General features: G+C 56.6%; 2 protein-coding genes across 31 annotated transcripts in view; one reads left to right on the top strand and one right to left on the bottom strand.

Annotated features, from left to right (window-relative positions):
* NRXN2 (neurexin 2) overlaps window positions 1–24,237 on the bottom strand; it is a 109,515-nt gene that overhangs the window by 60,430 nt on the left and 24,848 nt on the right. For 9 of the 30 annotated variants that reach the window (XM_058689510.1, XM_058689505.1, XM_058689509.1 and 6 more), the window contains exons 4-7: window positions 19,234–19,263; window positions 16,835–16,906; window positions 12,180–12,481; window positions 6,088–6,132 (exon numbers count right to left, since the gene is read on the bottom strand). In XM_058689510.1, coding sequence (XP_058545493.1) covers window positions 6,088–6,132; window positions 12,180–12,481; window positions 16,835–16,906; window positions 19,234–19,263 — 449 coding nt within the window. The remainder of the gene's footprint in view (window positions 1–6,087; window positions 6,133–12,179; window positions 12,482–16,834; window positions 16,907–19,233; window positions 19,264–24,237) is intronic. The other 21 variants (XM_058689511.1, XM_058689506.1, XM_058689494.1 and 18 more) reach the window with 10 other exon arrangements.
* On the top strand, window positions 10,954–12,278 carry LOC131488097 (disintegrin and metalloproteinase domain-containing protein 19-like). Its single transcript, XM_058689520.1, has 2 exons — window positions 10,954–11,264; window positions 11,950–12,278. Exons 1-2 carry the CDS (start codon window positions 11,131–11,133, stop codon window positions 12,197–12,199), a joined length of 384 nt encoding a protein of 127 aa, XP_058545503.1. The 5' UTR covers window positions 10,954–11,130; the 3' UTR covers window positions 12,200–12,278.

The raw sequence follows: 24,237 nt of genomic DNA on the forward strand, positions 1-24,237 counted from the left end.
TTAGAATGGGCAGAAGGGAGCTGGGGAAAGGGCAGAAGGGGGCTGGGATGAAGGGACAGGATAAGACAGGGAGGGGTGGGAGGTGAAGGGTCTCCTTGGGGCAAATTCAGTTCTATTCTGCCCTGCACCTCCACTCCACTCGTGATGCTACACTGAGACCAGGAAATGGGCCACTAATGAGGTCCTGAGCCTGTGTCTGGTCACCCCAGTTGGAAGGTCAGCGCCTGAAGGGCAGGCCCCCGGCGTGACATGTCCCTGTAACCACACTAGTCCCAGCACAATCCAGGGGCACATCATGGCCATTAAAGGTGAACATCAAGTCACCTTGTGACCCAGGGAAACACTGGGCTCTCACTGCCTGTGTCCATCTATAAGCCCAAAGCCTCAGGAGCCTCGAGTGAACAGGCCTCCATCCTCCAAGACTGCTCTGGTCACGTGCCCCTGCTTCTGTGCAGGGGGAGAGCCCTTCCAGCCCCCTCAGCCACTAAGCTGTGTCCTCCCTCTCCAGGCCCAGCAGCCAGGGCACCAGCTGCCATCTCCCCCACCCTATGGGCTCTCTTTGGCCCAATCCATGCAGTGAGCTCATCTGCCTTTGCCATTCTAGAGTCAGAAGGACTCGACCTTTGGGGGGCGCTCTCCTCAACTCCCCTTCAGACTAGGCATGAATCTGACCTTGCCCACTACAGCTTTATGCAAATCACTGCCATGGGGCGCCTCTTTTGGGGAAAAAACCACCCTCTTGTCTGTCCCCCAGATTTACAACTATTTTTTTAGAGCAGCCCCGGCCCAGGGGCTGGGGGAGAGGGTAGCAGGAGACAGGGTAACGTACAGAGGTGCACGGAGGAAGGGCGGTCAGCCTGGGGGTGGAGGAAGTTGAGGGAGAAAGGGGGAGACGGGCACTGGGTGGAAAGGAAGCCAAGAGTAGGGGGGGTGGAGTACAGTCTCTGGGGAAGGCAAGGAGGGAGATGACGGAGATTAGTAAAACCCGACTGTTCCCTCAGACAAATCAAAGTCCAGACACAAAAATGGCAGGTTCGTTAGTAAAAGCAGGAAACAGGGGAGTAATTCCCCCGTCCCCCTCCACCCCAGGGGTTCGTGTTGCCCCTGCCCCCCAAGCCCCCCCTCCCCGCGCAGCTTCTGGAAGGGGTGGGGCCGGCGGGGGAGGAGGGCAGGGGGGCCGTGCGACAGAACAGCCTCTGCAGCTAGGGCACATGCAGGTTAGAGGGCCACGGGTGGGGGGCCAGGCCCAGCAAGAGAGGTGAGAGAAAGGCAGCCGCAGGTGAGAAGGCATGCGGGGCCAGGGGAGATGGGGAAGAGCGGAGATAGAGGTGAAAGAGCTGTGGGCGCAGGAAGGAGAAGCTTCCTTCCAATGGAGGAGGGGAGAGGAGTCGCCGTGAGGACAAAGACATCTATGGGTGGAGGCAAAAAGGGAAGAGACATGAGGCTCAGATCTTCCTCACCAGAGAGTGACTCAGACGCTCATTCCCACCACCCATTCACTACTGGTCACTGACCCAGACACACCTGCTCGCACGCCACATCCTGCTGGAGGCAGTGGGAGGACGTCCCGACCGGCTCATTTCCAAGCAGCCATCTTTCCGTCATCAGGACCACGGCTAGCACCCGAGACACTGCAGACACTCGGCACTCAACCCACACCAACCCATCAACGCAGACAGGCAGGGCCCTGACTGGGGACTGAGTAGGCCAACGGGAATGAGCCACAGCTCTGCCCTGGAAGAACCAGGCCCAGCTAGGGAAGAAGGGGTGGAGCACCGAAGACGTGGAAGCCCAGCCTCCCTCCACACCCCAGGAGCACGGAGGGTGGCTGAAGAACCAGGCCCGGCTAGGGAAGAAGGGGTGGAGCACCGAAGACGTGGAAGCCCAGCCTCCCTCCACACCCCAGGAGCACGGAGGGTGGCTGGAGGTGGCTTCCAGGGGCAGCCTACGACCTGGGCGGGGTCTCAACCCTCCCTGCTGGGCCCACCTCGCTTCTGCTCTGCTCGGCTGGGCTCCTCTTAGGGAGGCTGGTAGGATGTGAAACCAGGCTCTATAGCCCCACACGTATGCTCCGTGCCTATCATGACCCAGGAAGAAAGGCTGAGGAAGAGGGAAAGATCCTCTGGCATCATCCGGATCCCTTCCCAGCTGCCTGCTAGGATCTCAGGGTCACTGACCTCCCCTTCAAGGGAGAATAATATTGTGAGCATGGGTGTTTCTGACTTGCGGATGGGCTAGATGGGTTTCTGGGATTTTGAAAGCCATTGACAATGTACGCAAAATTGCCTTCTTAGTCCATTGCCATCATCAAATTCTCAAAAGGATCTATGAGCCAAAGATGGTTAAGAACAACTAGTTTAGGAAGAAGGCCTGGGCTTCCCTTAGGATTGGGTGGGGCGGGAGTAGGGCAGGAAGACAGGGGAAGGACAGCTGAGGGAGGTCATGCATCCCTGCTATGTGTTTAAGTTCAGCCATCTGTTTGTGGTAGGGAGAAGCTAAAGAGAGAATCGGGTTGGAAATAGGAAAACGACTTAGCCAGCAGTCATGGCCTGACAGCGAACCCTGACGTTTGGATTTGATGAAGCCTGGGACTAGAGGAGAAAGACTCCAGGCCAGAAACCTTGAGTTCCTGTGCAACCTTTACCATTTTCCAGAACAATCTCTGCCTCTCATCTGTAAAAGGGGCTCAGTGACCTCCATCGCCCACACTTCTTCCAGGCTGACCATGCAGATTAAATGAGGTAACCGAAGGGAAGGCACCGGACCCTTCTATAACTGTCATGTAGTCCTGGGTTTTCTCTAGGCCTCAGTTTCCCCCTCTGTTAACTGAGAACAATCTCTGATGTCTCAATCTGGGCATTTGTCAAGTTTAAATTATATTCAGACGGTGAGAGCTGTTTAGAAGAATCACAGACCCCAGTGTATGCACAAAGAGCTATTTTTATTTTTACAAGAAAACTTCAGGGGCAACTGGGTAGCTCAGTATGTTGAGCGTCCAACTCTTGGTTTCAGCTCAGGTCATGATCCCAGAGTGGTGAGATCAAGCCCCGTGTCAGGCTCCACACTGAGCGTAGAGCCTGCTTAAAATTCTCTCTCTCTTCTGTCTGTCTGCCTCTCTCCCTCTCTCTCTCCAAAATTAAAAAAAAAAAACAAAAAAAAAAAAACAAGAAACAAGAAAACTTCCATCATCCTGACCACATCTAACCCAAACCTCTCAACTGATTGGCCTTTTTGGTCTGTATTCACCCTCTACCCAAGGAGAAATGCTCAAATAACAAGAAAAGAGACCATATACAAATGCATTAGTAAGATAAACGCAAAACCAACAGGAACCTGGTTGAGGAATACCCGGGAATAATAAGAAAAGGGTGAACCCCGTCTTTTTGGTGCCCCAGGCTCTAACTCCGGTCTTGGCCTGAAAATGCTGATCCCTGGGACAGGTGTTTGAGGGCTTATGAGGCTACTCAGGGCGCCGAGAGGCAACCTGCTCTGATCGTCAAGCAGTGATGCTCACCCCGTGGACTTTAAAAACTTCGAATTTAGCGGGAACCTCCCTTGCCAAGGCTGAAATCAGACAAGGCTGATTCACCGTGTTACTCCGTCTTTCCTCCTCCTCCCCAGGCCAACTCCTGAGGCATTCTGGGGTTTCTTGCAATTATCTTGGGGACTGATTCCTAAGAAGGGACGATAATAGCGTCTCCAGCGGGGCCAGAGATGCTGTATTCTCCAGGGTTCGCTATAGGAAGGGGATCACTTCTTTACAAAACATCCTCACCCTGGAAACACTGAGATAATCAGTTAACATGTTATGAAGATTAATAAAATTATGGTTCCCTGTATAGAGCACAGATGCTTTCACTCCCATTACCCTACTTGATCTCCACACTGACCCCATGAAATGGACAATGCGGGTGTACCATCACCCGTTCGGTAGCTGAGGAAACTGACCTTTGGCTCAGGTCCATGTGGTCAATCTGTAACTGAATTGAGACCAGAAGGAAGGTCTACGGCACCCTAACCCCTAGACGGTATTCCCCGGGTGTTTGGGAGTGTGCCACGTGGGTTTATCTTGCCTCCTTTCTGTCCCCACGGTCACAGGTTGGCTGTCCAGGGAAGCTCTGTAAAGAAAGGGTTCCAAATGCCCGGCTCCTGACAGGCACTCAGTGGCCTGGCCTGAGGGGTGGCCAGCACCTAACTTCTAGAAGCAGCAGCTGGAGAGCAGAGCCTGGGATATGGAGTGGTGCTGGGACCACCACGTGGTTCCATGGGAACGTCAGGGTGGCTGGGAGTGGCCAGATGAGGTCTTGGAGCGGGGAAGGGCAGGGCTGGCTGTGGTGGTGGGCACTACCTCGGGGACAGGGCAGAGGACAGGGCTACCGTGGGTCTGTGGGTGCAGGGAAACACGGGTGCGTGGAAGCATCAGGACGGGCCAGACGTAGCCTCACGGGTGGAGCCTCCTGGGGAGGTGGGGGGAGCCACTCAGGCCCGGAGCCCCAGCTATCAAGCTTCCCTCATCGCCAGCCAGCCACACGGATCTGGGAGGCTCGGAAGGCCAGGCAGCTGCCCCAAGCAGCGCAGGCCCCGCGGGAGCAGACACATCCATCTGCAAGGTCCCCAGCCTGGCGCTCAATCACTCTGCATTATTAATAGGCGATGAGTAACCGCCGGCTGCTGCAAAGCCAGGACGGGCAGGCACGAGGGAATCCCTGGGGATGGCACACGGCACAGCCTGCAGGCGCACGCTCCGAAGCCAGGCAAGGAGCAAAGAGCCAGCCCCAGCTCCTTCCCTGCTCCTGCCATCACGGCCCCCAGACTTCAGGGCTGGCCCCCGCGGCCCGCCTCCACGCGGAGCCCTTCCCCGACTCAAACGTACACACGGTCCCGCGGGCCCCCTGCTCACTCCCGCGCTTACACGTGTGGAATCACCCGCAGAAGCCCCCACACACACACACAGCACGGTCTCCCACTAACACCCCCTAAATGTCACACCAACATTTACACACAGCCGCACCCACACACCAACACACACCAGCTGCGTTTACACAGACACCCACATCAACACTCACCGGGACTGAGCCCAACCCAAACAGCGGAGCTTGGCAACAAGTAGCCTGATTCACCCTTGCTGCACCTCCTCCTCTCATCCCCTCAACAGGGAAGGTAACCACCCTGTCAGAGGCCATGCAGGACAGGCACGGGGCACAGATCAGGGGAGATGGAGGGGAAGGAAGACAGTGTGAAACACAGTGTTAGTCAGAGCGGCAGAGTGGTGGGGGAGACTGGACGCTATCCCTCATGGGGGGAAAGACCATTCATGCCATGCAGATGTTGGGGGGGGCAGACGGAACCACGAACCCTCAAGGCTGAGGAGTGAGGGAGGGGATGTCACCTCTTCCCTGGCAGCCAGCATGGGACAGCCCCCAATCTGGTACAAGCTGCCGATCTGAAGGAGCTCTGGACTGGTCCCAGGCCGCTCTGCATCTCACAAGGCCATCCCCCCTCTGGGGGACTTGCCCAGCTGGCTGCCCCCGGAGGTCTCACTCCCAGCCCCCTCTCCCAACTCGAGGGGCCTGTCCGGGAGCCGACAGTGAGCAGAGAGCGTAGCATGTCATGGGATGGTGTTTTCCATGGATTTTCAGGAGACCAAGAAAGAAATTAAATCAAAGAGAAAAAAACGAGGGAGCGGGGTTGGGGGGGATGGGGAAAGGAACAAAAGAAAGCAATAGAAATAAGCAGCCTGGCATCGGGGCTGGTCTAACCAGAGCCGATGAACATGGGGCCTGCCCCCAGGTCTCTCTGGCCAGGAATCTGAATTCAGGAGTCGGGGTTATAGGGCTGAGACAGGCCAAATTCCTCGATTTCCATTTGCCTTTTGGATTTGAGTTGGGACCAAAAAAGAAAGAAAAGGGGAAAAAGGAAAACTAAAAGAGAGAGAAGCAAAATCTGAAGACTGTCCAGGACGCCAAAAACAATCAGAAGAGCAAAATAACCAAAACCAAACGGGGAAAGGAAACAAAAGAGGGAGAATCGAACAGCTAAAAAAACCCACGGCAAACCAAACGGTAAGACAATTAGAGTGATATCTACCAGATAATGCAGTTTGTTTACCATAGCGTGTCCAATTCCTGCGTGCTTCACCGGAGATATGGGGGAGGGGGTGGGAGGGGCCAAAAAAAAAAAAAAAACAACAACAACAACAAAGACAACAACGAAAGAACAGAACGGAAAGAAAAGAAAAATAAAATGACCAACTGTGAAACTCAAGGAAGGAGGAAAAATATATAGCCATATATATTTGGTTGGTTGTTCAGACCCTCCCACCTTAGGCTGAGCGGAAGTATTTTTGCTTAAAGAAAATTAAATTTTAATGGGAGGGAGAAATAAAACATACAAAAAAATCAAAGACCTTCTTCTCCCAATCGCCCCCCCTCCAGCCCCTCCTCTGGATTCCTCTGCCCCCCAACCCCTCCCGGAAGAGCCGGCTGCAGAGAAGGGGAACAGTTCAAGACCTTGGTTAGTAGAGAAGAAAACAACAAAAGAACTAGACCAGGAAAGCAAAGACTTAAAGATGGCCGACATTCCGCAATGAGACAGAAAGGTTAGTTTGGTTTTTCACTCATACCTCACCCCACCTGTCCCTGCCCATCCCTTGGTCCCCTGGGTTATAAGCGTGTTAGTAACACACACAGAGTCGGCAACGGGGTTTTCCAACAGAGGGTGAGAGAGGGAAGGCAGGGGGTTAAGAAGCAGACCCAATTATGCAGTATTAGTAAGTCCTTTCAGCTGAAATGTTAGAGAATTGAAGGGAAGGTTGGGGGCGGGGGGGGGGACAAGGGGTGTGAGAAAGGGATGGGCTATTGACTCGGGTAATGGACAATGGGTTGTTGGCTAACTGGTCAACCAGATGGCTTTCCAGAGAACTGGTCAACTGGCTGACCAGTGAGCGTGTTGAGTTAATGGGTTAACTGGTTGGTGATGGGCCAGCTGTCAGGCTGGGAGAAGAGTGGCCAATGCCCTAGAGAATCATCACAGGACTGGCTAGAATGAGAGGTCATTTCATTTGGAGGCAAAGGGAAGAGGTTCCCAAGGAGCAAGGGAAGGGATACAGGTGTGTGCTTTCTGTGGGAATGTAGGACAGGCAAACTGATTCAGGGAGTCATGGAGGGGAGGGGGCAGCTCCTCTTTTATTGGTTCTCTTCCGTGAGAAAAGAAGAGAGATAAGGGTCACCACCAGAAGAGGGAAAAGAAACCTTGCCCTCCATGGGCTGGCACTGGGCTCACTTTCACGGCATACCTAATCCCAAACCCGCCTCCCTCTCCTCCCGCTCTCCCACTCATAGCTGACCCGTCCTTCCTGCCTAATTTGATTTTTCAGAGCCCATACTTCCCCCAAAGTTCCCCAGGTTCTTCAAACACCCCACCCCCATTCTCTGATGCTCCTCTGGGCAATCATCTCTCCTAGAATCAAGTACCCCCCACCACCACGCCTGTAAGTCTCTGGAATTGGTTAACGTTTTCCCAGCAGCCCAGCCTCCTCCCATGCACACCCCATAGACCCCTGAGCCTCTCCTCCCCACAGCCAGCACTGAAAATCCATAACCCCCACACACCACACCAGAAAAAGGGACACAGAGGCCCACTTACCTCTAAAACCCCTTACTCCTCCCTAAGCTATAAGCTGGCCTCTTCTATCCCAGCCTCTAGAGTCCCCACCCCCATGTGGCTCTTCTCAAGGCCAAAGGCAAGGGCAACAGTCACCTTCAAAATCAACCCTGGTCTTTGTGGAGGCAATGTCCGTGGGACTTGAGGCAGCTGCACCGAGAGTATTGGAGATGATGGGACACCATTGTGTGATGTCCATTAAATACTAAACTGCACCCCTGAGGGTATGATTTCGAGAAATCTTCTATGGACAGATCCGTTAGTTACAGCATTATTATAACCAGTGGGCACAGGACTAACTCAGAAAGACAAGTAATAAGGGCCTCGTATCATGAAAAAAAAAAACAGAATTCAGTATTTAGCAGCCAGAAGAAGGGCTAAATGACCAGTACCAATTACTAGCAATGCAGAAGCAGTTTCCCTAAGCGTCTCAGGTCAGGTGCAGTGACGGGTGCAAGAGGCTAACCCATAATACGAGAGTTAGCACAGCCGGGTAGTAGGACTGTCGTGAAGTGAAGAAGCCAACTAGTCAGGACAAGGACCGATTGGTTCCAGGGCAGCTAAACCAATCACATCCAAAAAGACAAGAGTTTTCTGGTGTCACTGACTAGTCCAACCACGCAGGGGGAAAAGGTAGGGGTGTGGGGGGAGGGGTTGGGGGTACAATTCTAACTACTACTACTCGTTTTGAATGAAGACTGGTTGTGGAGACTCAAATAAGGGGGAAAAAAAGAACAGTTTTCAACTTTCTGGGACAACTTTAATATTTAACGAGCAGAACAGCAAATTAAGAAACGGGACTGAGAGGGAAGAGACGTGCGTTCAAAGCCCGGGACTTCCACTATGTCAAGACCATCCTGGCTTCCTCTGAAAAGCAGCAAGGTTGGAGTTGGCTGAGACGGGGCCGGGTGCAGAGCCCAGACCAAGGCGATCGTGGCCAAATTAACTAGAGTGGAGTTTGCGCTGGAAACCATTCCTGGTGGCCTGTGACATAGCACAAGCCGGTGCCTTCCCAAATGCCAGGACCTGGAATACGGAGGCTTCAGACTAGCAAATGAACGATAAAGGCTTTTCCCCACTCACAGAATCAGAGGGCTCCTGGAGTCCAGGAGCGTAAGAACGACAGTGCGTGAGGAAGGAAGGAAGCATCAAGTCATTAAGTCACAGAGGGGAGAGGTCAGTCATAATATCCAGTGGTAATCTACCCCCCTTCTCCACTCTCATCTCTGCCCGTCGCTCCAGCCCCTCAAGAAAGCCAAGACCAGGATTATACACTCAAATCGCAAAAATCCGGATGAAGGCCATCTTCGTGGAGCTTGGGCAGGAGAAGCTCGGGACAGAGAAGAGGCGCTCGCTCTGCTCAGGGCTCGAGGGGGCCCATTTTTCAGAGAGACGAGCAGAACACTCAGACGGTCTCAAGAGTTGGGAACATCCAAGAAGGGCAGATCCACAAGACAAATCACATAGTAGAGCCGCCTTTGTATTTCACACCAATTACAGCGGCCGGGCTCTCCTTGGGAGGCAGAGAGATGGGCGCGGCTGCAAAGTCAGACAGACTTTCCAATTCTACCGCTTCCTAACTGGATAACGTTGGGCAAGTTCTGTAACCTGCTGAGTCTCGACTTGCTCACTGATAAGAATGGGAATATGGGGGGGGGGGGGCGCCTGGGTGGCTCAGGTCATGATCTGGCAGTCTGCGAGTTCGAGCCCCGCGTCGGGCTCTGTGCTGACGGCTCAGAGCCTGGAGCCGGCTTCATATTCTGTATTTCCTTCTCTCTCTGCCCCTCCCCCGCTCATGCTCTGTCTCAAAAATAAATAAACATGGGGGCGCCTGCGTGGCTCAGTCGGTTAAGCGACTGACTTCAGCTCAGGTCATGATCTCTCAGTTTGTGAGTTCCAGCCCCACGTCAGGCTCTGTGCTGACAGCTTGGAGCCTGGAGCCTGTTTCACATTCTGTGTCTCCCTCTCTCTCTGCCCCTCCCCCCTCATGCTCTGTCTCTCAAAAATGAATAAACATTAAAAAAAAATTTTTTTTTGAAAAGAGAGAGAGAAGAAATGAATGCAATATGGAGCACACGGAAGGAATACGATCCTTCTAAACCTATCAAGGGCTAGAACGCAGGGTCTCCTAAAGGGGCCCGAGGGGGCACGCCATTCTTGGTTAGGAACCACTGCTCTAGAGAAAACAGGACCCAGTAAATTATTCGTAGAAGCCCTGAAAAACGGGCAGGGGCTCCAAGGGCCTGGTGAGGAAGTACTCAGCCGCAGGCTAGACCTTGAGTGAGGATGATGAATCCAGACCACAGCCCCGAGGCTGACCTTCCCGGTGATGGTCACAAGGGCCGAAACAGAATGGCACCTCGCGTTTATGGGTGTGGACTAGAGTCCAACAAATCCCTCCAGAAACCCTTCCTCAAGAGTGTTCTCAATCAAAGCCTTTAAGCGGACACCCTCTTTGGCCCTGAAGGCCTGTGTTCAGGTCACCATGACCGGGCTCTGCTCTGACTCATCGTACAAGAGGCCAGAAGGAAGTGGTTCCCAGCAGTTCCCAGCTTGAGCCCTCAACTCTGGGAGCCCCACAAGGAGGACACCACGGGTCGCTGTCCACGCTCGGTGCTGCCGAGGCCAGGCTTCATCCCCTCTGGGTGGCTTTCCTGCCGCCCGGAGCCGGAGCCGCAGACCTTCCCCTCCTCTTGGTCTTCCGCAAGGTCCTAGAATTTTTCAGGACCCTGCTGCTCAGCGGGCGCGCGCACGAGCTTTGCTCTGCTAACCTTTAACAGACTCATCCTGACTCCTCGAGAGCAGAGCTGGGAGAGAAGAGACTGTCTTTTCTCCCCCTCTTTTCCCCGCTGGTTTGTCAGTAGTGACAGCACCCATCCAGCGGAGGGAAAACCAGCAAGGGGCACAGAAGCAAACCCCCCCCCCCCGCCCTCTCCCGCAAGTATGACAGGTGGGCATGACGCACTCGGGTTTGCTCAGATAACAGTGACAACACAGGACAGCCCTCTGACGGGATCGGAGAACAATGTGACAAGAAGAGAGAGAGACTGCACCGAGGAGGGTCCCCCCCGCCCCCAGGCAGGGGAGGCACGGAGAATAGGCACGTGGAGAGGAGCCCACGACAGGTGGCAGCAGGCAGGGTTAGTCCCAGAGTCCTCTCGGCAGGGGGGAAGGCACTAAATGAGGAGGATTCCCCATTAGATCATCACCCACTGGGGGTGGAGAACAGGTAGGAAGTGTGACAGCAGCCAGAATCCCGACTCCCATCAAGGAGCCTTTCGATGGGGGGAAGGGGAAGGGGAGGAGGAGGACGACGACGACGACGACGACAGCGAGGACCAAGACAAGGAGAGAGAGTGGAGAGCCAGAACGAGGCAGTAGAGGGAAGGAGAAGGCCTAACCCGGCAGCAGCCGTGCCTCCGGGGACAGAGACGTTCCACGTTGCTGGTGGCACTCAGCTTGCTGGCAATGCAGCTGGAAGACGCTTCCCTGCCACAGGCTGTGAGACAAAGTGGTGAACCCGAGAGAAACGGACCGGCGGGAGGCTGGCCCCCTGGGCCCTGCCTGAGCGAACAGAGAAAGGAGCCAGGAGGTAGAGACAGGTACCACCTGGATACACAGGGACCCCTCAACAAGGGTCTGGCTTGGACTCTGCTCGAGGCAGGAGCTTGTCAGGGCTGGAAACAAGCTGGGCCGGGGCGGGGGGGGGGGGGGGGTCACTGCCAAGGCCAGAGACATGGCCTCACCTGCTCTAGCCTCCCTGGGCCTTAGAAATGGTGGAGAGGCCGCTACTCAGAGGACAGAACTGAGGCCCTCGCCAAGCGGCCAGTCTAGGAGCGGGGGCTGAGGAGACACCGCGGAGAAGAGTCTCGTCCCTCCTGCAAGAGGCTGACCCGAGAGTCCCGTCCGGGCTCCTGCAAGGGGCCTGGGAGCCACAGCAAGATAGCCACGGATTGCTGGGGCAGCCAGGGAGGGAGAGGAGAAAGGGGCGTGCTGCCCAGAGTGAGGTGGGGCTGAGCGTGTGCTCCCTCACGCCTGCTGCCCCTCTGCCTTGCCACCACACCCCTGCCTCTGCCCTGGAAAGGTCCCGCCTGAGGGCAAGCCACACCCTGTCCCTACACTACCCCAGGCTTTCATCTGAGCCTTGCTGCCCTAGAGTCAGGATACCCACAGCTACTTGGCCAATCCGAAAGGCCCTCTTGCCAGGTCACCTGACTTCTCAGCCCCCAGCCCTTGAAACCCTAGTCACCACACCGGTGTCACGCCAGACCCTTCCTCTTCCCTCAGGCTCCTGCCCCACGGCAGCTCTGCGGCGTCCCCTGAACTTGGCTTCCTGGTGCCTGCATCCTGCCCGCTGCCCCCGCACTTCCAGGCCCTCACAGCCCGAGCCTTGAACTTCTCCAGAACCACACCTGGCTACCAGGCCCCCGACGACCCCGTGCCAGGCTGCCCTCTGTCCCCACCCCCGTTGGGCCCCAGACACAGCCGGCCCCCGGCCTTCTTCTTGCTCCCCCTACCTGGCGCAGGTTTCGGGTGACCCGGACGTCGTGCCAGGCGTTGTCGTTGAACTTGCCGTTGACAGGTTCCACAAGGGCCTCGAAGGCTCCTGAGCCCAGGTTGATGACCAGCCAGACGGCCCCGGACTTGAGGGACAGGTTGACATAGTCGGCCGACTTGCCCGTGTGCAACATCAGCCCGTTGCGCTGCAGGGTGCGGAAGGCCAGCGTGATCTCGTCCGTGCTGCTCTGGATGGGGTTGTGGGACAGGTCGTAGCAGAAGAACTCGTTTCCTTTGAAGGTCGCCACAAACTCCTCCTTGCCTGGACGCCGTGGCGTGGGGAAACGGGAGAGGCTGAGTGGGGTGGGGCGCGCCAGACCGCCCCCTGCCCCTCCGGCAGCCCTGGCGCGGGCGTCAGGCCCTCTTCCCCCCACCCCTTCGCAGCCTGCCCACCCTCCTCTCTGCACCCGGCCGTCTTTCCTGTCAGAAAGCAACTTCCCTGTGTCCATTTCCAAAGCGGGAGGCTGCTAAATGGCTCTCACGCTGACAGCTGACAATTCAGCTGCCACGGGGCAGGCAAAGCAGACGTTCTCGCTGTCTCCTCCCTGGCCCACTCTCCGTCCCCTCCGTGGTTTTAACAAAGGGACGTGGAAGAGAAAAGAGGGGCGCCTCCCGACTTCCCCCTGGAGCGCCTCCCCTGTTGGGGGGGGCACCGAGGGTCTCCTGAGCGCAGCCCACCTCCCACTCCTGCCTCCTGTCTGGTGAAGGTCATTCTCAGTGCCCCCGGGACAGTTGCAGGCCTCACGTGGGGGATGGGACCGGCAGGCCAGTTGGGCAACAGGGAGCAGAAAAGGAGGAGAGGGAAGCGGTGGGGTGGGGTAAGGCGTTGGGAAGACACACGGGAAGGGGATGCACGTGACAGCGATGTGCACCGGGCAGCAGTGGGCCACCGGGTGTGGCTGGTTCCGACGGCCATCGTGCCGGTTCTCTTCCAGCCCCGTGTTCTAGTCCAGCCTGAGAGGGCGGTGCAGACAGGCCCGAGGCGGGAGCCTCTGAGGTCCCAGAGGGCAGGGGTGGGAGCCCTGAGCGCCAGCAGGTGGCTAGGGTTTGTGCACGCGTGCGTGCATGTGTGTGTACGCGTGTGCCCATCAGCACCCCGCACGGGGCTCCCTCCGCGGGCACTTGCCAAGCAGAAGCAACGTGACCGAAAGGGCCTTAGGGATTTGTCGCGCTCGGTAAGTGGGTGACGAGTGACAGGACAGCAACAGCCTGTGGAGGAAAGCTGGGGTCGTAGCCCGACACCTTCACCAGCTAGAGCACACAAAGCGGGACGAGAAGGGGACACGGGCCGAGGGCAGAGCAGAGGACCTGGACCACAACAGCGACTCACTTGTCCCCAACAGACAGCGGCACGGTGATGGCTCGTCCCGCTCACCGCACAGCGTGGGTGCGCGTGAGGACTGCCCGCACAAAGTCTCTATGGAGCGCGGGGGCTCTCAGTACAGGCCCCCAGGCCCAGGAAGGAGCAGGGTGCAAGGCCGGGGCGCACGCACAGCCCTCAGAAGACACCTGCCCTCCCGTGAGCCAGGCCACGGTGGCAAGCGCCACGTGTGGAAGCCGCGGCTCCCCGGGTGCACTCTCTGCGGATGCCCTTCCCCAGCACACAACAGCCCCGCTTCTCTCCCTCCGGGCAGCCTGCCCGGAGGCTGTCCTCACTGCCTCCGGATGCCAAGGCACCAGCTGCTGCCCCAGAGCCTGGCACCGCGCTCGCTGCAGCTGGCAAGGCCCGGTTTCCTGAGGCCACGGGGCAGCGAGGCTGGTGGGAGCACGGGCAGAACCCCGCTCTGCCTACCTTCGGGCTCCAGCAAGAAGGGCCAGGAAGCAAAAGGGAATCAAGCAGAGACAGCAAGGGCCAGTGAGGAAGAAGGGCGATGCAGAGGGAGGCCATGGAGAGGGGGAAGGATGGCCGTTGGGGACAGAAGGGAAATGGGAGCCGGCTCGGAGCACCGAGGGACCAAGAGGTGGTGGAGAGGAGAAGTCTGGTTAAAGACAAGGAGCAAGCCTGGAGGGGACAGGAAGGAAGAGGGCCAGCAAGGAAAGGGGGACAGGGACCTCTAGGGAATGGAAGCCAAGGCTTTCTCAAGGCCTGGCCGTTTCCATAGCAACCAGGCCTGCTGCCCAGGCACCGGCAGAGCCAGGGGGCCGGAGGACCAGAGAAAGGAACATGTTTGACCTTGGCTTTGCCACACGTCCTAGTCCCTCCCAGAAGCCAGGCCTCCTCTCCCATTCCCTCACCTTTGCGGCAAAGGAACAAACGATCATTCGAAGGAGAGTCAAACGGAAAGAAAGAATAGAACAATCACGTGAAGAAGTGATTGGGACAGAACAAAAGAGACCAGAGAGGAGGGCCAGGGGCTGGACCACAGCTGCCAAGGCGAAATGAAGAAACGAGGCCATCCCTTGATTCCTCTGGGCTCTGCCTCGGATCTCCTAGGAGAGGAGGCGAAGCCAGTCGCGGAGCCGCAGTCTACGCGTTCTCCCATTCCCGTTGCCGTCAGAGACCCGGACGGGCCAGGAGACAGAAAGAGGCTTGGAGCAGCCAGAGACAGAGGGAAAGAATTTGAGGAGAGGGATAGACAAGAGCGAAGGTGAACAGGACAGCCCAAAGATGGCGGGAAGGACAGAGACAGACCCCGAAGGGGGAGGAGGGCAGCAGGACTTCAAGGGATCGCTGGAGGGGGGGTGCGGGACACTCGCGGTAAGGATTGGGGGACTGCCCTGCCCCAGGGCGCTCAGAGGAGCCAGACCCAAAGCACCAGGGGGCGCTCTCCCCCACCATCCCACGCACACCACCCAGGGAACTACAACTCCCGGCAGCACTAGAGAAACAATCGCAGCGCCCCCTACCCTCCACCGCCCCCTCTTGCACAGGAAGGGGGGGGATCAGGGCGTGACACTTGTTCACCTCCCATGGTCAGGGACTACGGAGCCCAAGTGCCCCCAGCCAAGCTGAATGTGGCCAGAAACCAGTTGTTGTGGTCCTGGACTTCTAAGAGCCATGAGGACCAGAGCAGCTGCCTCATTTCCAGGCCCAGCTCGGAGCCCTCCTCTGGGAAGGTCTCCAGCCCCCTTCCGCCCCTCCCTACTCTCCAGCACTACAGCTGTCTGTTCTGCTCATTTGGCACTTACTGCCTAGTAACATCTTGTACTGCTCCCTTGAGAGGAAGTGTGATGTGAGAAAAAAGGCCTGGGCACTAATGCTGCCTCTTCCACCAGCTTGGTGACCTTGACCAAAAGGCGGATCTCTAAGCCGCAGCTCTCTCCTCTGGACAAAGGAGCTAACCACCGACCTACCTCGCGGGCTGCTGTGGCATCTAGAAAGAGAACAGATGGAATGAAGCTTCATAAACTATAAACTATTCGACTAACAAATGACTCCTGCACTGGTAACTTTCTCTGTGTGTGTGTGTGTGTGTGTGTGTGTGTGTGTGTGTGTGTGTGTGTGTTTGTGTGCACGCGCTGCCTCTTACTCTCGAGACCAATGAATAAATTAACTCCCCTGGACAAAGTCTGCACTTTTCCTACACCTTGCATGTACCACACTTTCTTGTAGCCATTCGTTGGAATGTCAGTGAGCCCCTTGAGAACAGAGACCATTCACCCATCGAAAATAAATTTGCCAAGCACATGCCTACACATGTGCCGGGAGCTGTGTGGAAGCACCGGGGAGGGTGTCCACATGAAAACACCCAATCGCTCTCCCCAGGGAGCTCAGTCGGCTGGGAGAGGCAAACAGGTGAAGTGACAGTTAGGAGGCAGGGTGGCGAGCGATAAAACGGACGTGTGGACCAAGGGGACACCGAGCGGTGTCTGGGTTTGCTTGGGGAGTTCAGGGGAGACTTCCAGTGTGGATGGCCTGGCTGCTTTGTCAAGAGTCGGCTGAAAGAGATACCAGATAGTTGGGGAAGAAAGCAGGGATGGCAGACATCCAGGCCGACAGAATGGCATGTACCACAGAACGCGGGCGGGATTCGATAGCCCCAGGGCTTGGCACCCGCGGGAGCCCCTTGACGGTGGCTAACTGCCCATAAACTACCTAGGAAAGAGACTCCAAGAGAGGCAGGCTCGGGGAGAAAAAGGAGCTTAAAACCCATAGCCCTGACACAGGCTAAAAGGCCCCGTGCTGGTCTCAGGGGGTTGGCGAGCGTCCGTTTCTGCATCTGGAAACCAAGGGCAATGAGCCCTTCCGCAGAAGGTTGTGAAGGCTCACTTAGGTGACCGTGCATAAGACGAATGCCACATCTCCTAACCAGAATCCCCCTGGGCGGGCCCCTAGCAGGCTTCCAGAACTTGAGGGTTCAACGGAGGGTGTACCCTGCCTCCCCGTCGTTCTACCAGACAAACAGGTACCTTCTAGGGACGGGCCTGAACAACTGCCACAAAAAGACATCTCTTTGTCCTCGAAAAAGGTCATTAGGACGGCCGGGATTTGGGGAAAAAGTGAAGGTTTGTGGTCCTTTACACCAGAGAGGCAGGCCCAGCAGTCTTCGTGGACCTCAGACGCGGTACAAAGGGACACGCTGGTGTTGACTCAGCTGCCCCACCCCCCACCCCAACGCCAGGAAGTGCAGTTCTGCAAGGGGCGAGGCTCTCTGGGGACCGGAGGGTCACTGACCTTTCGTTGGCTGGTGCACATCGCCGGCTCCTCCTCTCCCGGCCCCCCCCTCGGAGAACAGTAAGGACCCTACTGGAGAAGCAGAATTGGGGAGTCAGGCATGGGGGGGGCTACCCAGCCAGTCCCACCCCAGCCTCGAGGTGACGGAGGGCCCTCTCCGGGGCTGAGGTCCTGCTTGGAGGTACCGGTGGGGCAGGGGTGCTGCTCTGGGGACTCACTTGCTTCGGGGCCTCTAGGGAAGGAGCCAGATGACAAACCGAATCAGCCCCACAGACCCCTGAGACCCACAGCCACCAAGGTCTGCCCTTTGCCCAGGGGTAGAAAGACCACGGGGAGGGAAGAGTGTCCATTGTCGGTTCCGGTTCAGGAGCTCCTTCGTCCCAAGAACATGCAAACAGGCCAGCCCTCAGGACTGTGCAGGCCCCGGCCTCCACCTCCAGCCTCTCCCTGCCTCTCCCTGCCTCTCCCCCCCACTCCACATCTTTGCTCATCGCACTTCCTCTGCAGAGACTGAGCTGCGGCTCTTCAACTCCTGCAAAAGCCTGACACAGGCTCCCCTCCACCAGAACCTTCTGGATTCACACGCCAAAGACCTCTTGTGTCCTCTGCCCATCCTCAAGGCTAACCTGGCTTTTGGTCTACACCTGGCTCTCTTACTCGTGAGTGCTCTTAATGTCACCTCTGTCCCCTTCTTTGCCGACCAGGTCATGGGGCTTCCCAGGGGCAGGGCCACCATTTGTTTGCTCTTTGTCCCTTGAAATCGTGTCTACAGCAGGGCTATGCACACCGAAAGGGGTTCTGCCTGGCTGGACCCATCACATGCATGGGGAAGGCCTTTCTCAGGGATGGCTTCCCACTTCCCCCCATGGGCTCGTCAACCCCTGGGCCTCCTCTCCAAAGGCCCCTGCGGGCACGTCACCGCATCTGGGTTCCAGGCTGGCTCGCGCTCTCCACCCACCCCTGCCAGTGACTAGTGCACTCAGCGTCTGGCTCCCAGGTGTCCACGCCTATTGCCAGACCCCACAGAATGCCTTCTGGAGGGGCACTCAAGAATGGAGTTGAAAAGTCCGTGTCTGAGCCCCCATTCCACCTCAATCCCAAATCCCCAGAACTAAAAGCTAGAATAACACCTGAGCCGTGGGCCCTTCAGGGGCGGGGGCGGGGTTCTGGATCCTCCAGGTCTTTCTCTATGACAAAGGTGAGCCACAGCCAGCACCCCCAGAGCCAGGCCTTGAGAGGCAAGAAGGATGCGAGCGAACCGACCAGGTCCTGACCACCCCCTTGGGATGTCTCCGTTCTCCACAGTTGTTGCCATAACTTCACATCCCTGTAAGAATCTCAGGCTCCTACCTTCCCAGACTTAAATCCAACCCCAATTCCAGATCTGAGTCTCTCCCTATGGCCCAGTCTTCATCCTGCAGGCCTCTCCCACCTGCAGGCTACAGACCCCATATGGAAGATGAGGCCTCACAGAGCTCTGCCCTCGGCATGGGGAGCGGTGCAAAAGGGTCTAGAATCCCTGAGCTCAAGAATCAATGACGAGGACACCCGGGAGGGGTCAGCACTGGGAGGACGGCAGTCAGGACCCCTGGGCTGTCAGGTTTGCTTAACAAAGCTTGTTGCTTTTTAAAGATGCTTTTTAAAGATGGGAGGGACTTGGTTGAAGGGAGGCTAAAAATAAAGAAGCAGCCCCAGTGGCACCACCACCTAAAGGCCACATAATCACTAATAAGTCACCTCATCTCCCTGGGCCTGAATGTCCTCATCTGTCAAACAGAGTCAAGAGATGTGGGTGAGGGTGGACGGTGGGACAGCTGTGGGAGAGGGGACACCCTGCCCCTCCATTTCCCCTGCCTCTTCCCTCCTCACTGCCACCGTGGAGAGAGGGGCCATCCCCGCAGCAGCAGGGCGAGGCCAGGGAGGCTGCCTACGATTGGCTTTCTCCGGTCCATGCTTTTTCTCTTTTATTTGGGTCCGCAGAAAAGAAAGAATGACCAGAATGAGTGGAAGGAAATAAAACACCACCATGAGAAGGAAAAAAGAAGATACGCCACCAGGAAAACGCAAAAAGGTGAGGCGACTTGAGACAACGGCAGGAGTTGAAACATCTCTTGATGTCAGAAACCAAGGCGCGATGAGGGTGGATGGAGCGCATCAGGGAAGGTGGGGGGGAGGGGAGAGCACAGACGGGGGGTGGGGCCGGCCCCCCCCCCGCCCCCACCCCAGCACCCGGGGGAACATAACATAAAGACGTGACAGAGGAAGCAGGTAGGAAAGGCAGGAAGGAGGCAGGACAGGTGGAGGCCGGGGAAGGAGAACAGGGGGAGGAACAGAAAATCCAGGCGCAGGTTGGGGGCAATCCAATCCAATCCAATCCAAACCAGAACTTCAAACCATACCTTCGCTGTTTAACGTCAGGTGAGCCGGACCTTGGAAAGGGGAAGGAGAGAAAGAAAGAAAGGAAAAAAAAAAAAAAAAAGAAGAAGAAGAAAAAAGAAAGAAGAGGGGAAAGAAACAAAGAAAACACAAGTCATCAAAATCAGCCAGAGAGAGGGGAGAAAAAAGCTTTTGCTGCCACAATTTAAAAACCCTTTTTAACTTGTGACAGACATCGGGGGAAAGCCCTCAGCCCAGAAGCTGAGGAGAGGGGCCCGATGCCGGAAACAGAGGGTGGAGGGCACGAGGGGCGGGGAGAGAGAGACAGAGAGATAGAGAGAGAGAAGGGGGCACCAGAGAGGGTGATGGGGTACAGGCAGAACCGGAGGGGGTGGGGAGGGTCCAGGCAGGGAGTCACTGCAAGGGGCGGGGAGAGGAGATTTGGTTTCTTTTTTTTCTTCTTGCCGGAAAAAAAAAAGGAAAAGGAGGAGAAGCATGAGGCTGGGAGGGTTGCTTTTTCCTTTTTCTTTTTTTCTTTTTTTTTTTTCTTCCGGGAGGCGGAGAGAAAAAAAAACAGTCAACGAGAAAAAACGATTCGGATGGAGGAGAAAAGAAAACACGACACAAAAATCAAAGCCACCTGGAGAGAGAGAGAGTGTCCTGTTAGCGTGGGATTAAGTGGGCAGGGAGGACCTCCAACCCCACCCCCACCCCATGCCCTTACCCCTGTGAGCCTGGCAGAGAAGGTGGGCTGGGGTGTGTGGAGCCTGGGCCTAGGAGGAATCTCCCCCCACAGGGGCTTTGGAAAGGCATCTGTCCAGGTCCAGAACTCCCAGCTGCCCCCCCCCCAAAATCTCCATATGGATTGCTGTGTTCCTGGATTCTACGAGGAAAGCGGGGCTCGGCTAGGGAGGACAGAGTTGGAGCAGAAGCAGATAGGAGAAAGGGAGACGATGAAGTAAAGATGGGGAGCTCAGATCCTTCCATAAGGAGGACCAGGAGACTAGGGCCAGCGCTCTGGGACAGCAAGAACCAAAGAGGCCAGCCGAGGCCCACGGGCAGGAGGGCCAGCTCTCTGAGAGGTCAAGTTGACTCTACGGACCCCCTTTCTCCGGCCCGGCCCCCTCTGAGATGAGCCAAAAGCTGAATTTTGAAAATGGAAAACAGAAGCCCTATATTCAAGACCGAGGGCAAGACGGGCTGGGGTTTTTTTCCAGGGTTACCTCGGCCCTTTGAAAAAGCCTGGTCTAGCCCTGATCCGGGCCTTCCTAAACCTTAGGGGGAAAGACTCTGGCCCATTGGACCAGCACCCTAGGCCCCAGAGAACACCGACCACGGAAAGCCCTATGCCAGCGAGGCTGGAAGCACCAGGTCCCACAGCAAAGCTGAGGACCTCCCCTCCCCCCCACCCTGCATCCCAGGTATCTAGCCAGAAGGGTGGGGGAGGAACAGCCCTTGAAAACCATCCCAGTGCTGTGCAATGGTGGCCCTAGGGACAAAAGGCCAGGCCAGGGTGGTATGATCGAGGTAGAGAACTCCAGGTTCCTCTGAGATGAAGCTGAGCCCAGGATGTCTCTGCTCCAAGAGGAAAGGCAGCCAGGAGGTTGGGAAGAGGGTGGCCAGTGGTCAAAGGCCTGGCCCCTTGCAGAAGACGTGGGCAGAGGCTCACAGTGCCCCCTTCTCCTCTCTTGGGGGAAAGGCCGGGGTCCCTCCCCACCTCTGCGACTAGGCCAGTTGGGGGAGGGGTCGCAGCTGCGGAAGGGAAGGACCAAGCATTTGGACTCAGTCGCATTCCTTGCTCTGAATGCCCCCCTCCCCCGCCACAAACTTTCCCCAAGATCTACCCGCATCTACCCATAAATCCAGGAGCGACACCCAGAGCCTTAAACCTTCAGCCAGCTCTTCCTGGCAGAAATAACCTTGCCTGCAGGCTCCCATCCTTGGAAATCGAGGTGCGGGAGCTGGGTGCCCTATGACTGGCCCTCTGTCCCCCGCGGGCTTGTGCTACTGCTCATAGGGGGCAGGGAGGGGGTGGGGAGGGAGCCACATCTCTCCCCTGGCAGACCCTTCCACTGCCCAGCTCCTAGGCAGCCTCATTAGCATGCAGCACTCTCCCTCTGTCACCACGGCAACCAGCTGCTCAGCTCCCTCAGGCGTGACAGCACCAGCCATGTTGGTGAAGGGGAGGCCGGTTCCCTGCCCGGGCTCCCCACGGCTCAGCCCAGCCCGGCCTGAGGGTGCTCTCCCTGACGCCTACTGCCACTCCCTTGGACCCCACCTCGGTCCCCAAGGCCTGAAATCCCTGCTCCTTCCTCCTGCCCAGCCCGCCTGGGTAAGCCCCTCCCCACATCCACCTGTGGCGTCAGCCCCTCCTCCCACCCCTGGAGAAGAGGCTGGCAGTGACGGATGGCATTACCAAGGGTCCTTTCCTAGGGCACTTTATCTGGCTGCTTCTGCGTCCTCTCTCCCCGCTACAGGAGGCTGGGGAGAAAGGAGGAGGGGCAGCCAGGCTCCCCAAAAGGAGCTGCTATCAGGGGCTGGGGAGCAGCCCCAGCCCTGTGACTGGGTTCCTAGGAGAAAGCTAGGCCTGAGGCACAGCGCTGGGGGTCGGGAAAAGAGGGTGAAGCCACGGGGGACCCCAAGATCTGAACTGCAGCATCCAGAGCACTGTGCCACAGAGGAGGTCCCAGCCCCGCCCCCCGAAACCACACCTCCCCACTCAGTCTCCTCCTTACTCTCCTACCAGAAGCCCAAGAGGACCAGCAGGAAGAGGGTTACAGGGGACAAGATCGAGAGACACACAAGCAGACACGTCACAGAGAGACACACAGATGCACCACACCTCCAGGTGTACACACACGCGTGCACGCGCGCGTGTGGGCACGTGCTGCGCACCTCCAAACCAGCAGGCCACCATGCTGCCCCCAAGATACGGCTCAGCGGTGTCCAAAGGGTGTCTCATTCCCCACCCGTCCCCAAAACCCAGCTTCCCTTCTTGTCCCTGTTGGTCCTGCGTGCTTGGAAGAGACCCATTCCCTTTTCTGTCCCCTCCTGGCTCCGTCACCTCTCCCCAGCAGCCCTCCTGCTTTCTTCCATGGCCTGGTTGTTTTCCCCTCCCCAGTTCTCTCCCTTCTGCCCCTCCTTCCGCTTCCGCTTCCTCTTCCTGCCTCTACTTACCTCCTCCTTCCTCCCATCTCTCGGCCCCCTTCTTCCTCCCCACAAGCCTCTCCCTTCAGGCTCGCCCCCCGCCTCCCCTTCCTCCCTCCGTCTCTCCCTTTGTTCCAGAGGAGACATGACATCAAGAGCAAGTAAAAGTCACATCAGCACTAAATCTTATCTCCAGCCCTCAGAAGGCTGCGTCCACCCAGACACACAGACTCTCTCTCACGCACAGAGGTAAACACTGACACAGAGATGCGGACGCAGATGCAGACTCTCCTACAGAGGCACACAGAGACGTGGGCCACGATGACACAGGCGCGCACACCTCCACACACACTCGGGCACATGTGCCCAAGCACGTATGCACAGACGTGCACAGGGGCATGCGGGCACAACAGAGCAGGAGAGTCCTATGAACACGTGCGCGCACACACACTCTCTCTCACACGCATGTGCACACACACTCGCACACGCACACACATGCACTCTCTCATACATGCACCTGCACACATACACACTCCCTCCCACAATGCACACCTGTACACACATTCTCGCCCATGCACCTGCACACACACTCACACATGCACGTGCACAGATACACTCTCACACATGCACCTGTACACACACACACACGTGGCACACTTACACACTCTCACACATACGCACCTGCACACACATGCACATGCACACACTCTCACACACGCACGTGCACACATACACTCTCACACATGCGCACACATACACACTCTCATACATGCACCTGCACACATATACACTCCCTCACAGATATGCACACATGTACATACATTCTCACACATGCACCTGCACATACTCATACAAGCACATACAGATACACTCTCACACGCATCTGCACACACACACACGTGACGCACACTCTCGCACACGCACCTGCACACACATATACTACACTCTCACACACATGACACACACACACACACACGCACCTGCACACATACACACTCACCCATGTGACACACTTTCACACGTGCACACACATACACTCACATGTGCACACATGTACACACATTCTCACACGCACCTGCACACACATGTGCACAGATACACTCACACCACCCGCACACACATACACATGCAACACACACGTGCACACATGCATGCATACACTCTCACACATGGCACATACACACACACATACACACACTCACACATGACACATGCACACATACACACTCTCACACATGTGACACGCTCTCACACGTGCACACATACACTCACACGTGCACACATGTACACACATGTGCACAGATACACTCTCTCACACACACCTGCACACATGTACACATGCGACACACATGTGCACACACGCATGCATGCACTCACACATGGCACACGCATGCACACACACATGACACATGCACACACGCACCTGCACACACTCTCACACGTGCACATGCACACACACGTGCATACATGTACACATTCTCTCACACACATGTGCACAGATACACTCTCACATGCACCTGCACACACACACGTAACACACACATGCACGCACGCACGCATACACTCACACATGGCACATACACACTCACACACAAACCTACACACACTCACACGTGACACACACATGCACCTGCACACACATACACACATGTGACATATACACACACTCTCACACACGCGTGCACACATTCTCATACATGCACCTGTACACATACACTCCCTCACACACGTGCACACATGTACATTCTCACACGCACCTGCACACATACACTCACACGCACCTACACACATACACACGTGACACACACGTGCACACATATGCATACACTTTCACACATGTGGCACACATACACGCGCACCTGCACACAAATACACTCTCA

Source organism: Neofelis nebulosa, chromosome 10 (assembly GCF_028018385.1).
Source record: "Neofelis nebulosa isolate mNeoNeb1 chromosome 10, mNeoNeb1.pri, whole genome shotgun sequence".
NCBI classification, from domain to species: Eukaryota; Metazoa; Chordata; class Mammalia; order Carnivora; family Felidae; genus Neofelis; species Neofelis nebulosa.

Excerpts from the sequence above, each read along its gene's own strand:
- LOC131488097 (XM_058689520.1), top strand. The coding sequence starts at position 11,131 with ATGCAGCTGGAAGACGCTTCCCTGCCACAGGCTGTGAGACAAAGTGGT. Across the intron at positions 11,265-11,949 it reads GAGCCAGGAGGTAGAGACAG|GCTCCTGCCCCACGGCAGCT; the intron begins GTACCACCTGGA and ends CTCTTCCCTCAG.